The sequence below is a fragment of the Labeo rohita genome, chromosome 18 (assembly GCF_022985175.1).
Source record: "Labeo rohita strain BAU-BD-2019 chromosome 18, IGBB_LRoh.1.0, whole genome shotgun sequence".
NCBI classification, from domain to species: domain Eukaryota; kingdom Metazoa; phylum Chordata; class Actinopteri; order Cypriniformes; family Cyprinidae; genus Labeo; species Labeo rohita.
Window position 1 is genome coordinate 4,978,169 of NC_066886.1, and position 14,443 is coordinate 4,992,611.

Below are 14,443 nucleotides of genomic sequence, written 5' to 3' on the forward strand. Positions count from 1 at the left end.
TTAACAGCCATATTTATTTTATAGTACCTTTACCAGGATATTTAGGATATATAGTTTAACACAGCAATAGCATATGAGACCCTTGGCAAAAACACATATATGGGACAAACATGGCACGAAACACTTCCCATGAGTTTCACAGTCTCTAGAGTGGCAACCCTTTCTCAAGACAGATATAACCTACTAAAGCTTCAAATAAACCTTGCAGAAGTCATAAGCTTGTTACATGACTCTCCCCACGGAAGCATGAATTATCATACGTTTTTTTTTAAACTGACAGCTCTGTAGTGTTATTCTTATACTTGCACATTCCAGATTCTAACCCAAGAACCCCAAATGACCATCAGATTAGAGTATAAACTCAATTGCTTTAGTTTATGTTGGCCAGACTTGTCTTCTAACCTCACGAGATATAATGCATGGCCAAGTACTCCCAAAATCATTTTGTAGTAAACAATGAGTGTTCTTCAAAATCAAATCATAAGGAGGCATACTATGAAACTGTCCTCCCAAAAAAAAATCATAAGCTATACGATTCAGGACGTACTTCATATATTGTACATTCAAATAAAAACGATTCTCCCTTCTAGATGAAGACTGCAGTATGACAGTCACATAAATTGTTCCCAGAGTAAATGAGAAAGCAATAAACATAAAAAGCTTTAGTCGAAGGCAGACAAGTAGTGCTTCCCTACTAATGCAGTAAACTTTATAACATGTAATTAAGGACACCCTCATACATTAGCATAACCCGAAACAGATTATTGCATTAAAATGTAAAGCAATTCAATCATGAGCAACTGTCTGAATAAGGCAGGAGATAAATAAACATTCAAATAGGCACTTTGGAGACTTACCTCATGCACTCAAACCAGACTGCTCTTACTACATAGCTTCCCTGAAAATTAATAGCAATGGCAAATCCATCTATCCTTAAGAGATTCTAAAGTATAAGCACAATCTATAAGATGTAATGATATATCAGGAATCTTAACAAATATGCCACTATTATGTATGCATCTAATAACGAAGTAGAACAGGCATATATGCATTTATATAGATTATGATCCACTATTATATGAAACAGTCCTGTTTGGCTGCCCCCAAGTTTATTTTCAGAAGCTCTTCATGTACTTTTTTTAGTGCCACATGTGATCTTCTTCGAGATCTCCTTTCTTAGTTTTAGATGGTGAGGGTTCACATTTGTGTTGTGTTACAGGATGCTCTCACGAGAGTTTCCGGTGTTAGAGGCCATGCTGGCCCTATTATCGCTGGAGACTGGCTTCCTGTTCCAGGTTAGAGAGTCCAGCAAGGTCTGATTCAGTTTCTCCATCCAGTCAGACCTCTCCTCTCGTGTGTCAGCTGAAAACCAGCACCTGCCCAACAAAAGATAATTAACATCTGAATTAATATCAATACTCTGTTGTACACTGATACTAAATGTTAAAGTCATAATGAAACAGAAGTGCATGGATGAAAAAGAAAAAAAAAATGCATGGATGAACTGCTCAAAATAGGATCCATAACATGCATTTAGAAAATGTTCATTTCTTGTCAGTTTAAACGAATATTTCAGGACTGAATGCAGAAATGTGACCCTGAACCACAAAACCAGTCATAAGGGTCAATTTATTGAATTTGAGATGTATACATAATCTGAAAAAATAAGCCTCCCATTGATGTATGGTTTGTTAGGATAGGACAATATTTGATTGAGATACAAGTATTTGAAATATCTAAATATTGACAAAATTTGTCCAAATTAAGTTCTTAGTAATGCACATTACTAATCAGAAATTAAGTTTTGATATATTATGATTATTTACAAAATATCTTCATAGAATATGATCTTTACTTATCCTAATGAATGTTGTCATAAAAAAAAAATAATTTTGACCCATACAATGTATTTTTGGCTCTTGCTACAAATATACTCATGCTACTTAAGATTGGTTTTGTGGTCCAGGGTCACAAATGTGAAGCTAATTTCAACCCCCTTTTCTACATGGAAGATCTTTTTTTTGGAGATCTACAAACATGGGCACTTTGCATGTCTCCTTTGTGACTTTGACGGAAAATGGGACGGCATACAGGTGTGAAACAACATTTGGGTGATGACATTTCTTTTAGTAAATTCATGGATGCATTACTTCTTCAAGGTCTGGCTGTGTTCTTGCTGGAGGGTGTTAGTCTCTACTAATTCAAAGGTGTGCGGCCGTGCACAGCACTCTCGTTCTACAGGCCTAACACTGCAGAAGTCAAAGAGAGACAGACTGCCATCTGCTGGCTGGAAGAGAAGGAGATAGATTAAAAGAAAACATTGAGGAAAAGGATACACATTATTTACACACATAATTGCACAAACCTACCTTGTTTCCCATTTCATTAGGATAGTTCCAGTAGAGCAGGTGTCCTCCTTCCAGAAGGAAGTAGAACCTCTGCCAAGCTCCAAAGCCACTCACATCCTCAAACATCGTCTACATGAGGAGAAAGAACGTTTAGAGCATAAATTTCACAAAAACACAACACACTGCATTTCCTGTATGCACACATCATAAACAGATTAAATCAATCATTTAAATCACAAAATAAAGTACTAAAGTAACCAGAGAGAAGCAGTTGCAGCTCTACTATTCAACACATGCAATATTCTTGTGTCCTAAGTTCAGCCATTCTCAAACAACTTGCATTCAAATGGATCAGACTGGGACTGTGAAGATAAACTGCTAACCGGTTTCACATATTTGCTTTGCAAATATGTATTGGCAACTGTATTCTCACATTTTTTGCTTATATACAAATGAATCAAGGGACTACAGATATGGCAAGTGCCTTTTCTATGTGATAAAACAAGCCAAACAAAGCATTAGTCAGGTTCTGGGAAATATATATCAACTTACCAGAAATCCCTGATGCTGGACATTAGAATGGCCCTCGCTGTGCAGCCGCAGATAGATGTGGCCCTCTAGAGGAGAGAGGAAGGGAACCTGCACAATGAAACAAATGGGTTAGTAACGACACAGGAAAAAAAAAAAAACAAACATACAAAACAGATATGCATGTCAAAATGCAGAAATTTTGTTTACATTTTTACAGTACAGCTTAAAGACAAAAGGAATAGGTTCTAAAACAGCCTTAATTTCCGAATGGTTCAAATTTAAGTTACTTTTCCATTTGTTTTTTTAAAAACTGTAACATTTAGAGAACATTAATTTTAACTACTTATCTTAAAAAGCATTTATTTTATGCTGAATAAAAGTATTACATTTATTTTAATTATTTAAATGATAAATTATTCAAATGTATTAAATAAATTAATAGCATTACATTTTTTAGGTTTGGAAATAAAATTCCATAATATCGCAGTAATAAAATTCTAAACGTAGGCAATTGTTATAAAAATAAAGATGTTTTTTTTTTTTTTTTCCCCAAATCAAGTTATGAATGCCTTAATCAAGACATGGCCATTTTATTGACCATTGCACAGGCCAGGGGATTCATGAATAGTTAAAAGATGAATAACAGGCTCAGTAAAAACACAAACATAAAAATGTGCAAAGCCCACTAAACCAAAGGCAGAGACTATGGTTAAAAGAGTGACACCTTTTCCTGAAACTCATCTCCAAGGAGTCTCCTGATTTTGCCTTCAAATTTCATCTGAGTAGAGAGAAACAGGAAAGATGGACAGAGACCCAGTTACATGACCACAACCACACCACAGTGCAAACAACACACAACAACCACTGAACTCCTGGTTAACTGCTTAAGTGACAATTAAGAGTGTAAAAGCCTTCTCAATATTTATTTTCCTTTAAAAGAGAAAATTGGTGTGGTAAAAAGGTGAAGACAAAACAGACACTTCATCTCCTTTTTCTCTCAAATGTAAACAGATGTTTGCTGTATCAATACCTTGTCTAGAGGAAACTTGCTCTGTCCCAATGAATTCAGGGTAATCTTGTGAGAGCCCACTAATGTGAAGTTACTAGAGCGTTGGGAACTCAGACCAGGCAGAGTTGCAGCTATAATGAACAGAAGAAATATCAGTATCTAATACAATCAATCAACCGATGACTAAATGAGTAACTGATAGATACTTACAAGTCACACTCTGGTTAGATTTCTAGAAAAACAAAAATAGACATTTGGGTGAGCTGAAGCAATCTATCAATCAACAAATTTAAATACACAATGATTTTTTAAACTGTTTGTGAAAGTATTCTTACGTGACCATTTAAAAATTATGAACATTACAAACAAATTACAGAAAATACAGAGATTGGTTTAGATCCAGTTTTATGAATGAAACCCAAAGATGATAAGGAAACAGAAAGAAGATACATACTGTGATGCTGTGGAGAATCTTTTTGGGTGTCACCTAGAAACACAAACATTTTTCTATAACTGTGCATTGCTAAAAGTAATAAAAACACTCTGCTTTCTCAACATAATGTGTGAAAGTGTTCATACCCTTGACTTGGTTGAGCTGCGGAACTGCTGATTTATACTGCAGGTATTACTCTGAGTACTGGACTATAAAACAGGGGAATACACAATGTAAAATATGAACTAGTTGAACATGTAAAAATGTAAGCTAAAAAAGTCATCTATTAAACTAATGAAAACGAACAAACACCTACCAAACTGTAGACCTCAACATCAATCTCAAAATTGGACCGAATGTCTTGTCTGTAAGCAAAAGATTCAAACCAGTGTAAATCATTACTATTGTATTTTAAAACCTTCTGTTAAAAGTATTGTGCAGTTTTAGATTCTGACATCAGTTTAGATAAGCATTGTATGTAGCATGGGGACTTACAGTGTAATAGAAGTTGGGAAGGTGATGGTGTCTCCGTTTTGGGCATCAGCAGCTGTAGCCAAAGGTGTTGCTACAATATTACATGGTCCATAACGAACCAAAACGAAGAAGTAGTGTGTTGGGCGGCCTTTATAGAGACATCAGCCATAACAAATTGTGTGAGAACACTGATCACACTGCACTTGTGCAATGAAGATTCATCTTCTGCCATTAATAAATACAAACTAACACTCACCTGTGCGAGCAGAGCATACAAATTCCACCTTGAGGGGCAGCTGGATGCTGCTGATGCTGACTGTGCCTCTGCAGGGCTGCAGAGGTGCATTCTGGGAGTCTGGTTTACCAGACTCACCCTCTCTCAGTCTGCTGACCTCTGCCAGTAAGGCTGCCCGTTTCTCACCTGCATTAAACAGACAAATGAGAGCCAAATCAAAACATGCAGTCTCAGATCTGCAGGAGGTTTAAATAGAGAAATGCACTTCGCTAGTGTTCCTCTTACTGGAGACAAGCAGGAGTTTTTCAGCTTCAGCCTCCTGCTGGGAACCTTTCCCATGTTCCTCATCACTGCAGCAGCTCAGAGCCTGGAGTGTCTGCGCGATGATAGTCTGCAGCTTGGCTGCCTCCTCATTTAAAGCCTTAACGGACCAAATACAATCACCTGCATTAGATGCTGAATGCATGAGTTTCCTAAAATACCACAGTATAAGTTTCAAACCTTAATTCTCTCCTTGATGTTGATGGGCTTTTTTGAGCAGGTCTTCTCTTGAACCTGTTTCTGAACTCCAGGGGTCAAGCTCTGAGTAGAAGGGAGATGGATCTTCCTCTGTGAGCGGTAGGCGTCAATGCTGTAAATCGTACAAAAAAACAATTGGGTAAAATGATAAATATCAGTGATTGATCAATGTATAGACAGCTCTTGATTAATATAACACTGATATGCACTACCATTCAGAAGTTTGGTGTCATTTAATATACATTTATTTTAAAATAAACATTTTCATTTCACAAGGATGCATTAAATTGTTCAAAAATTACATTTATAATGTTACACAATTCTATTTTTATTTTTATAAAATGCTGTTATTTTCAACTTTCTATTCAAAGAATGCTGAGAGACAAATGATCAGTTTCCATAAAATATTTTAAACACTGATGTTGGGAAATATTTCTTAAGCACCAAAACAGAATATTTGAATGGTTTCTGAAGGATCATGTCACACTAAAAAAACTGAAGTAATGATGCTGAAAATTCAGCTTTGCCATTACAGGAATAATTTAAACTTTGAAATATATTAAAATAAAAACAGTTACTTTAAATTACTGTATTTTTCACTACATAAATGGCTGATCTATCAGTCTATTACTAGTAAAAAGCATGTACTACCAGTAAATACAAAGTTGGACAGTGATACAGAATGAAAAGGCTCTTAACAAATTATTATTATTATTAAGTGAGCACACCTGTATAAAGGTGGAACATTGTCAGCAGGACTAGCTGTCATTTCTTCAGGTGAGGGCGGTTGGACTGATGGCTCAGGCACAGTGATTTCAATCTTCTGTAGGAACATTTAGACAGACATTTATGGTGTTCTTGACCAACTAGTACATTTATATCCATGTAATCACTCTTACACTGCAACTGAAAGGTACATGTATCTGTGTGTTTAAACTTTCTATCTACACGAGGCAAAGATCAGATGCAAAACACTGCCTGGCATTTAACTTCATATGAAAAGTGGCATAATTACGCATAAAGGCATTATGATGAAAACATTTTTGACAAGCACTTGGATTTCTTTGGTGACAAATTATTTAACCATACACACTGAACACACTTGGATAGTAATAATGCAGTTTCACTCATTTACTGCCTGTGAACAATTAAAATGTTTAAAGTTAGACCAATACCAGTGGTGTGACAACAGCCTCCACAGATTTGCTGAGAGGAGAGAGGATACAACTAGGAGGCAGGGTCAGGAAATCCTCATCACCCATGGTGCTCTCCTGCTTTTCCTCCGTTTCTCCTTCACCATCATCAGACTGGAGCTCCTTCTCTTTATCTGTTGCAGACCTAGCATCAGGCGTTTCTTCACTCTCTTCACACATCTCACTCTGCTCAAGAGGATCCTCATTCAGTGTGACTGGTTCCTGTTTGTTTTCCTTTTCAGCTGTATTCGATTCGGTTTTGTCTTCTTTTCCAGTGTCTGATGAATAGCTTTCATCTTTCTCCATCTCCTCTTCCTTATTTTCATCTTCACCTTCAACTTCCTTGTCTGCATGCTGCAGGACGTCTTCAAACATCTTGTCAATTAAAGCGGAAGTGCTCAGAGACACAGGTTCTGTTACAGAAAAACATGTGGTAAGTATGGTAGTTAAGTTAGACCCAAGAAATTTCAGTAAGCACATTTACCTGTAGATGTATAAAGTTCTTCATTGGGAAAACGGATGTCCACAGAACATGGTGGTGTGGTGTTCAGACTTCCATCAAACACCTTACTGTCAACCTCACATGGGCTGAATTCAGTGTCCTTTAGTTCATCCTGCAGAATAGATAATAGCTGAAATTAGGTTTTGCCCTATATACACAAATACAACTGCAAAAGACAAAAAACAGATCACAGTTCCCCCCAAGTGAGACTCACAAACAATCCACTTTGCCCCAGTGACCATAAGCAAATTATGGATGAACTTTACAACCAAGGGTGAAATAGTAAGGCAAAACAAAATAAAAGTACAAAAGTTGAATACACTTCAACAAATTGTCTCTAATACATGCTCACACTCCCAGGCTGTAATGGAGGCCACTGGGGTTTTCGATTTTTCCTGTAAACCCAGGGAGAGGATGTGGATGGAGATGCCCTCTGGGAAAATGGGGATTATTTACTTTTGATCTAAACTTCTAAATGCTCAAAAACCAGACAAGAATCCACAGTAAGCAGACAAACATCTAAACCTTAATGGCTCACCTCAGCGAGGGAGGAGTCAGACAGACTTCTCTTCAACCACACGTTTTCTGCCACTGGCTGAACCTTCAATTTACGCAACTCATCTTCACGTGCCTGTATTTGAGACCGTTTTTGAGACAAGACTTAGAAACAATACGTATCGTTCTCTTATAAATTTTGTTTCATAAGCAGTGAGAGAAAAGGTCAGATGGGTGGGACAGATCTACCTGGCGGATACGAGAGGCCTCTTTAGTGCTGGGTGTTACTGCAGCATTCAGCTGCTGTTGGATGCCATGCACAAAGCTGGAGAGATTGCGTGTGCAAGGGGTGGAGCGACCGGGGCTGTTCAGTGGTGTCGGAGCTTTGAAGCGCTGCAGGCGGGAGCTAAACTCTCCCTCACCTTTGATAAAAATACACATTCAAGAATGCAGTGAAAGAAGCAGCAGTTGTGAAGTGTGAAGTGTGAAGCCAACGTGGAAGAAAATACTCACCGATGTGACAAACTGGTGAGGATATGTTGCTAGTGCAACCCTCAGACCCGGGGTCAGACAGACAGCGCTGGACTAATCCAGTCCCACCTGAGCACTCAGAAACAAGACAATTCATTACTAAACTCTGGAAATATTATTACACTACTTAAGCATGCTTAAAAACATATCAACTACACAGTTCTGACCACAGTGAGACTATAAATTGATAAAGTGCAATATGAAAGCGAATGAATGGTAGTTAATAAATAACATGGCCATTTTGTATTTTTTTTCCCCCAACAAGATTTTATATTCCAATTTACATATTAGGAGAAGTGTGTACTATAGATGATTTAATTGGCTTATCAAAAGTCTTTTTTGCAATTCCCCTTAAATAGCCATGCACTGGGACAAATTACAATTTAGAAGTAATATTAATATTCAGAAGAAATATTCCATGCAGCCTCCATGCAAACTGCATAATAATAACAAAAGAAAAAGAAAAATCATACAAAAAGACGGCTCTAAAGTGTGAGAAATATTCATGTAATTAATAGATACAGACAAACTCTAAATGTATTCAGACACCTTCAACATTTCCCACATTGTCACAGTTTATTCACTATACTTTAGAAAATGGAAATAAAATATGACAAGAACTCAGAGTTAAACTGTGTCAGAACAAATTAATTTTGATAATGTCAGATAATGTTGATAGAAAGTTATGTAATGGATTGCAATCAACCAAAAATTCAGACAACTGTTAGTATGACAATATTTACACAACTATCAATACTTTGTTAACCAATTACCAAGCAATGCTTAATTTTGTTCAGTCTGTGGTGTAAAAAGGTTGAATTAGCAATTAACGAAAAAAAACACTTCAGCAAAACATGGTCTGTTTGGGCAAAACAAGTGTCTGACCAATTGTTTGGTCCCAAATTTTTATCAGTTTTACTGGTAGTAAGTATTTTTGGGTATAATTTGTCACAGTTTATTTTATTTTGCTATCCTCACTTACCTAAATGAACTATAGTCTCCTACACCCACTAGCAAAAACGATATCAAAAATTATAGTTGGTGTCTGAATAATTTTTGATTTGACTGTATATTTCGTTCACAGATTTCCCAAAAAAAGAGAGGGTTTCTGAAGTTTGTCACCAAAATTAGGGGAAAAAACAGTAACCAAATGAGAAACAAAAATGGAAATTGGAATGGAAACACTGTGCATCTGTTTTACTTCACAAATCTACATATAAAACCTTATCTAGCAATTCTGAAATGTACTGCAAAATCAACTTGCTAAGTTAAGACATGGGGTTGGATGAAAAATCATATAGTTTAAATATATTTGAATTGGCAGAGTGATTTTACAAAAGGATAAATCTGAATTCCCACCATCTCGCCTCTGGCTGAGCTGCTGGACTCTGGAGCGAATGGAGGCTATGGCTGGAGTGTCTGGTTTCACCTCCAGCTCTGCCAATCGCAAGCGTGTCCTGGCAGGAGATTTCTTGGGGTCCAGGTTCTCCTCTCCCTCTGCTGCCAGCCGCCTTTTCTTTAACACATTTTCAAGTTCTGCAAAACATTTTATAACTCACACTTAGACTCTATTACTACGTGGCCTAGTAGTTAAATTGACAATGTCACATATGATCTTAAACAGTGTAAATATTAAGAATAAAGCTCAGTAGCTAACATCTTAGACTTTGCAACTAGGTAGGCACTAGATCACGGTCTAGTTTGAATGAAGAGTAAAGGAGGTGACAGATGAGAACACAGCCCTACCACTAGAGGCTGAAGTGTTTTCCTCCAGTGGATCTCTCTGTCTCTTCTGATTTTCCATCTTATCACCTGTCAGCAGAAAAACAGCTTTAAGTTTAACGAAATTCATTTTAACTTAGACTTTAAAACGGTCATAAATCAGATGTATGTGACTTATAGGTACTGTCTTTGAATTAAAATCGTCATATAGAGTCGTGTTACTAACTTTGTTTACACAAGTTAACACAAATTTATATGGGTTCATTTCAAATATTCATATAAACATCAATAGCGTCGTTATTTTTATACGTCGAGTCGAGTTTTTTTATCTGAAAATATCGATTTTCACACATAAAACACTGAGGCCACCGCGCTAACTTACTAGCTAGCAATCATTGTCAAACAAAATACGAAATCCAAAGTGGTCGGAAACGTAGACAATGAAAGGTAATGCCATCCTTTTACGTTTTAAAGTAATTTTTATCGGTTTTATTGTTAAAACATATTTTTCTTACCTCAGTACAAATAACCGTGTCAGAGTTTGTGGATTTTTCAAACGTCTGTCAGCTGAGTTCTAGCGTTTGAATTTCCGCGGGCGCTACGCGCATGCGCAGACCACAAACTCATGTCAATCCCTAGAGCCCTCCAGTGGATTGATGGCGTTATAAAAATGACGTTTTACTTATGTCATTACACATTTACATTTAAGCAATCGACTTCAGCAAAATCATCATTCTCCTAAGAAAGCAGTTAACTTTTCTACACATCTTACTACAAATATGAGAGCAGCTATAGAATTCAGACCAGAGAATTTGTATTTTACTTATCATTTTGAGGTGTTTTGCATGTAATAATCTTGTTTTTAAAAGGTGGCATAACATACATTTCCATGTTCTGTGTTGCTTCTTTCTTTGCGCCATTCTTTTTTTTAATTCTAAAATAATAACAGATCAAAAGTCTTGGATTAAAAGTCTTTTAATAACCAAAGAGTTAGATTATAATAGACATCATAAAAATACAAAGACAAAATTCAAAATTCTGCAGTGAAAATATATTATCTTGCTCCCAATTTTCCAAAAGAGGAGAGTTTCTGAGGTTTGTCACTCACATTAGACCGGAACAAATAGTAACAATTCAGACACAAATAACATAAATGTAAAAGCAAAACATTGTTCACTATTAGGAAACGTGGTGCACCAGTTTTACTTCATAAATCCACATAGATAACAGATAATTTTGCTAGAGCAAAATTATTTTGAAACGTACTTGCAAGTTGATGTAACGTTAATGTATAATGTAACGTATAATACAACCTTCCATAAAACTGGCATCTATGACCTTTATACTTTGCACTACAAATAGTATCAGTTTAACCATTGACAAGAATTCTGTTGTGACTCACTGTAGTACTTTGACACAACCTGCAGTCACTACAAAGTGCAAAGTGAAAATGCCTTCATAGTTAAAAAATATAACGCACAGCAGAAAGAACCAAGTGTGCTAAATTAATGTAAACTTCAGGCTGCACTACAATGTAAATTTAATGCAAGTAAAATTAACGTCTTACGCAAGTAAAATTAACGTCTTATATAACAGCTATAGAATAAATTAAAAGTACAATTATCATTATTCTAATTCTAGTGCTGTAACAATAGTTTAAACTAATACAGATCCTAGACAAACCATGTAGACATTAACTATTTCAACAAAACAGCCAAATCACAACAGTTTCATACCAATCAGAGACATAAAAGGTGCGAGGTATTAAAAAACAACATAATAAAAAGAGGCTGACGAATAACCAGCCTTAATTATAAAGAATCTTTTTGATTTGCATGTTAGCTGTATCTGCTGCTGACAGAACTACATAAAGTGTTTAAAATTTACCTTCACATTTGTAACCCATAAAGTGTCATTTAAAGTGAGTCACCGAAGTCTTGGTTGCATTCACATTTTCTAAAACGTAATGAAACCATCTAAAGTGTATGCAACAACATAAAGAAAGAGACAAGAAAAACACCTTAAAAAAATGCATTTAAAAAAATCATCAAAATCAAATATCAAATATCATTTTATATATGAAACTTTAAAATGTTGTTCTTTATTAGTTAACAGTTTTGTTGAAGTTTGGGTTAAAATAAATCACGGTGACAGTGATGTCATCTCGGTACATGCGTGCTAAATCGCTAGGCAGAGCCAGCATGGTTGCCAGTCTCTCCTGGTCCATCTCTCCATACTCATTTGTGCCCAGTGCATGGCGAATCAAATGTGTGGCTCCGTTCAAATCCAAAGCGGGTGTTGCTCTGGCCCGGCGCTTAAGCAGCAGCTGGTGCATTTGTCCCAAATTGAGCTGGCTGGCTGAAACCGGTGCTTGCAGATGAATACCAGTCAGATGTTCCGCCACAAGCCTCACCGCCTCATTGTTGGTCATCTCATCCCATAGACCATCAGAGGCCAAAATCAAAAAGCGGTCCTGTGGTCGAAGCCGGTGGTAGGTGACTTCTGGTGTTGCCTCCAAGTAAGGTGGGGTGAGATAATTAGGTGGAGCGTATTGATACAGATTCAGCGCTTCTAAATCAGAGTCCCCATTCTCCAGAACACTCTGTTGGAGCTCACGACTCCATTTGAAGCGAACGTCTCCAAATGCACGAAGTGGCATCAGGACCCCGAGCAGCCTGTCGTCTACGATTATGGTTTGCCGTTCACTAGCCGGGTGCTGCCTCCATACCCGCTCCACCTCGACTACATTGGCAGCGTTGTGGTCTTGTGTAAGTGGCAAAGCACTCCAGCTCCCATCATGCTCCTGAATGCCCAAAACCGCCCGACAGTCTCCTGCATTTGCAACATGCACACCTTCTGGTCCAACGTGAGCCACACAAGCCGTGCAGCCAGCGAAGGCAGCCTGGATGGCCGTGCTCCGCATCAGATCATTTGCGAGTGGCACCTGTGCCTCGAGAGAAAGATCCGAATCCAGTCGTTGGAACGCATAGGTGAGAGCATCTGCGGGACGCATGCCATCACCATGTTCTTCACTCGCCAGAAGCTCCTGCCAGTAAACACGCAAATGATTTACATAGAGGGCTGCTGATTCCCTGTAGTTGTAGTCATTATGGTGCTTGTACCACTGAAGAATGGGCGGCACGGGTCGTAAGGTCTCCATGGCGGCCTCTAGATCCTCCAGGACGGACTCTGACATCATGGATACAGCAATGTAGTAAGGCAGACGCTCGCTGACTGCTTGAGCACACGCATGTCCGCCGTGTCCATCAAACACGCCAAAAAGCATGCCGCGAGTTTGGAGGCAGCTGGCGCTGCTGCGTCGGTCCTCTAGCGGAGTGTTGGCTGAAAGCTGGTTGCTTTCAAACCTCAGCACTGGACTGGGACCACCACGGCCATCAAACTCTGGAATACGAACAGATTGCTCATTAGCACGCAGAACTGTGTTGATCTGCAGCCGGCTCAGCTGGAAGTCCATTTCATGTCTTGGAGCACGCAGTGTGTTTTCTCCTTCCTGTCCTGAGCTTCCATCTGATCGACCACCACGGGAGGAGAAGCTCCGGGCTTGAAAAGGGAGCGAGCAGGTTCTACACAGTGTATCAGGTAAAACATGGTGAATGGGTGCAAAGAAACTGGTCAGATGTCTTCCGCCAGTGTAAAGGAGGAGACTTGAACGCAAATAGCCAGACATTACTGCCTGGGTGCAGTGATTGAAGCAGTCTACAACTCCAGCATCTGGGAAAACAACGTGAAATCACAAGTTTTAGTAACAGACAGTCTTAAATTGATCTAAAAATCACAGAAAATGATTAAAACCGCGGAAATAGTTGTGTTCTACAGGCTCACGTCAGTGATATAACCAACAAAGATTAAGAAATCTTAATATCACATAGTATTAAGAACTCATAGATCATGCAAAATCAAAGTATAAATCTAGCCATGTTTACAATGTAATAAATCCAACAGCAAGGCTTTCACATAACTCTCAGGGTAAAAAAATAAAATTATATACGTATAAACACTGTTTACTTTATGATTTTATGTAAAACGTGTTAGCTTTACAAGCTATCATACCGGCTTTCGTGATTATTGGCAAATGTAATGGTTAATTTTATAATGTAGTGATGTTTTTCTGCAAATATGTGTAGTTGAACACAAATGCTGTAACAATTTCCTTTAAAGAGCAGCTTTAATATGAGTAAATGCTGAGTCAAACAGACACATACCTGGCACTGCTCGCTGAAAGATCTTCTTCTGTTTTTCGGTTCCATCGTAGCAGGTTTCAAACACCCCGCTCAGAGCGCCCCCTACAGCCCCGTGTGTACGCAACATTCACGGCGCAGCCTATTTTTATGCAACGTATTTATGTAAAAATCGCAAATCATTAGTATTTAAGTCATCTGTATTATATTATACACACACATTAAAAATAAATAATTTATATGACTTAATGA

General features: G+C 37.8%; 2 protein-coding genes across 4 annotated transcripts; both read right to left on the reverse strand.

The window, feature by feature from the left end:
• Positions 1-12: 12 nt before the first annotated feature.
• On the reverse strand, positions 13-10,625 carry si:dkey-30c15.10 (uncharacterized protein LOC559353 homolog). 3 transcript variants are annotated; one of them, XM_051134331.1, is made up of 24 exons: positions 10,508-10,625; positions 10,017-10,082; positions 9,630-9,806; positions 8,253-8,339; positions 7,989-8,161; positions 7,783-7,875; positions 7,597-7,677; positions 7,227-7,356; positions 6,725-7,155; positions 6,278-6,372; positions 5,532-5,661; positions 5,316-5,451; positions 5,052-5,216; positions 4,817-4,943; positions 4,638-4,686; positions 4,468-4,530; positions 4,343-4,375; positions 4,099-4,120; positions 3,910-4,019; positions 3,604-3,657; positions 2,901-2,987; positions 2,370-2,477; positions 2,151-2,287; positions 13-1,376 (listed from the first exon to the last, which is right to left on the reverse strand). In XM_051134331.1, exons 2-24 carry the CDS (start codon positions 10,072-10,074, stop codon positions 1,214-1,216), a joined length of 2,709 nt encoding a protein of 902 aa, XP_050990288.1. In that variant the 5' UTR covers positions 10,075-10,082; positions 10,508-10,625; the 3' UTR covers positions 13-1,213. The 3 variants fall into 3 exon arrangements, with proteins under 3 accessions (XP_050990288.1, XP_050990290.1, XP_050990289.1); XM_051134333.1 differs by lacking the exon at positions 7,597-7,677; XM_051134332.1 differs by lacking the exon at positions 3,604-3,657.
• Positions 10,626-10,951: 326 nt separating this feature from the next.
• pdp2 (putative pyruvate dehydrogenase phosphatase isoenzyme 2) lies at positions 10,952-14,344 on the reverse strand. Its single transcript, XM_051135874.1, has 2 exons — positions 14,216-14,344; positions 10,952-13,724 (listed from the first exon to the last, which is right to left on the reverse strand). The coding sequence occupies exons 1-2, from the start codon at positions 14,319-14,321 to the stop codon at positions 12,097-12,099; spliced, it is 1,734 nt and encodes a 577-aa protein (XP_050991831.1). The 5' UTR covers positions 14,322-14,344; the 3' UTR covers positions 10,952-12,096.
• Between the last annotated feature and the right edge of the window lie 99 nt (positions 14,345-14,443).

Excerpts from the sequence above, each read along its gene's own strand:
- pdp2 (XM_051135874.1), bottom strand. The coding sequence starts at position 14,321 with ATGTTGCGTACACACGGGGCTGTAGGGGGCGCTCTGAGCGGGGTGTTT. Across the intron at positions 13,725-14,215 it reads CTTTCAGCGAGCAGTGCCAG|ATGCTGGAGTTGTAGACTGC; the intron begins GTATGTGTCTGT and ends TTGTTTTCCCAG.
- si:dkey-30c15.10 (XM_051134331.1), bottom strand. The coding sequence starts at position 10,074 with ATGGAAAATCAGAAGAGACAGAGAGATCCACTGGAGGAAAACACTTCA. Across the intron at positions 7,357-7,596 it reads CTCCATTACAGCCTGGGAGT|GATGAACTAAAGGACACTGA; the intron begins GTGAGCATGTAT and ends TCTATTCTGCAG. Across the intron at positions 3,658-3,909 it reads GCAAGTTTCCTCTAGACAAG|ATGAAATTTGAAGGCAAAAT; the intron begins GTATTGATACAG and ends CTCTCTACTCAG.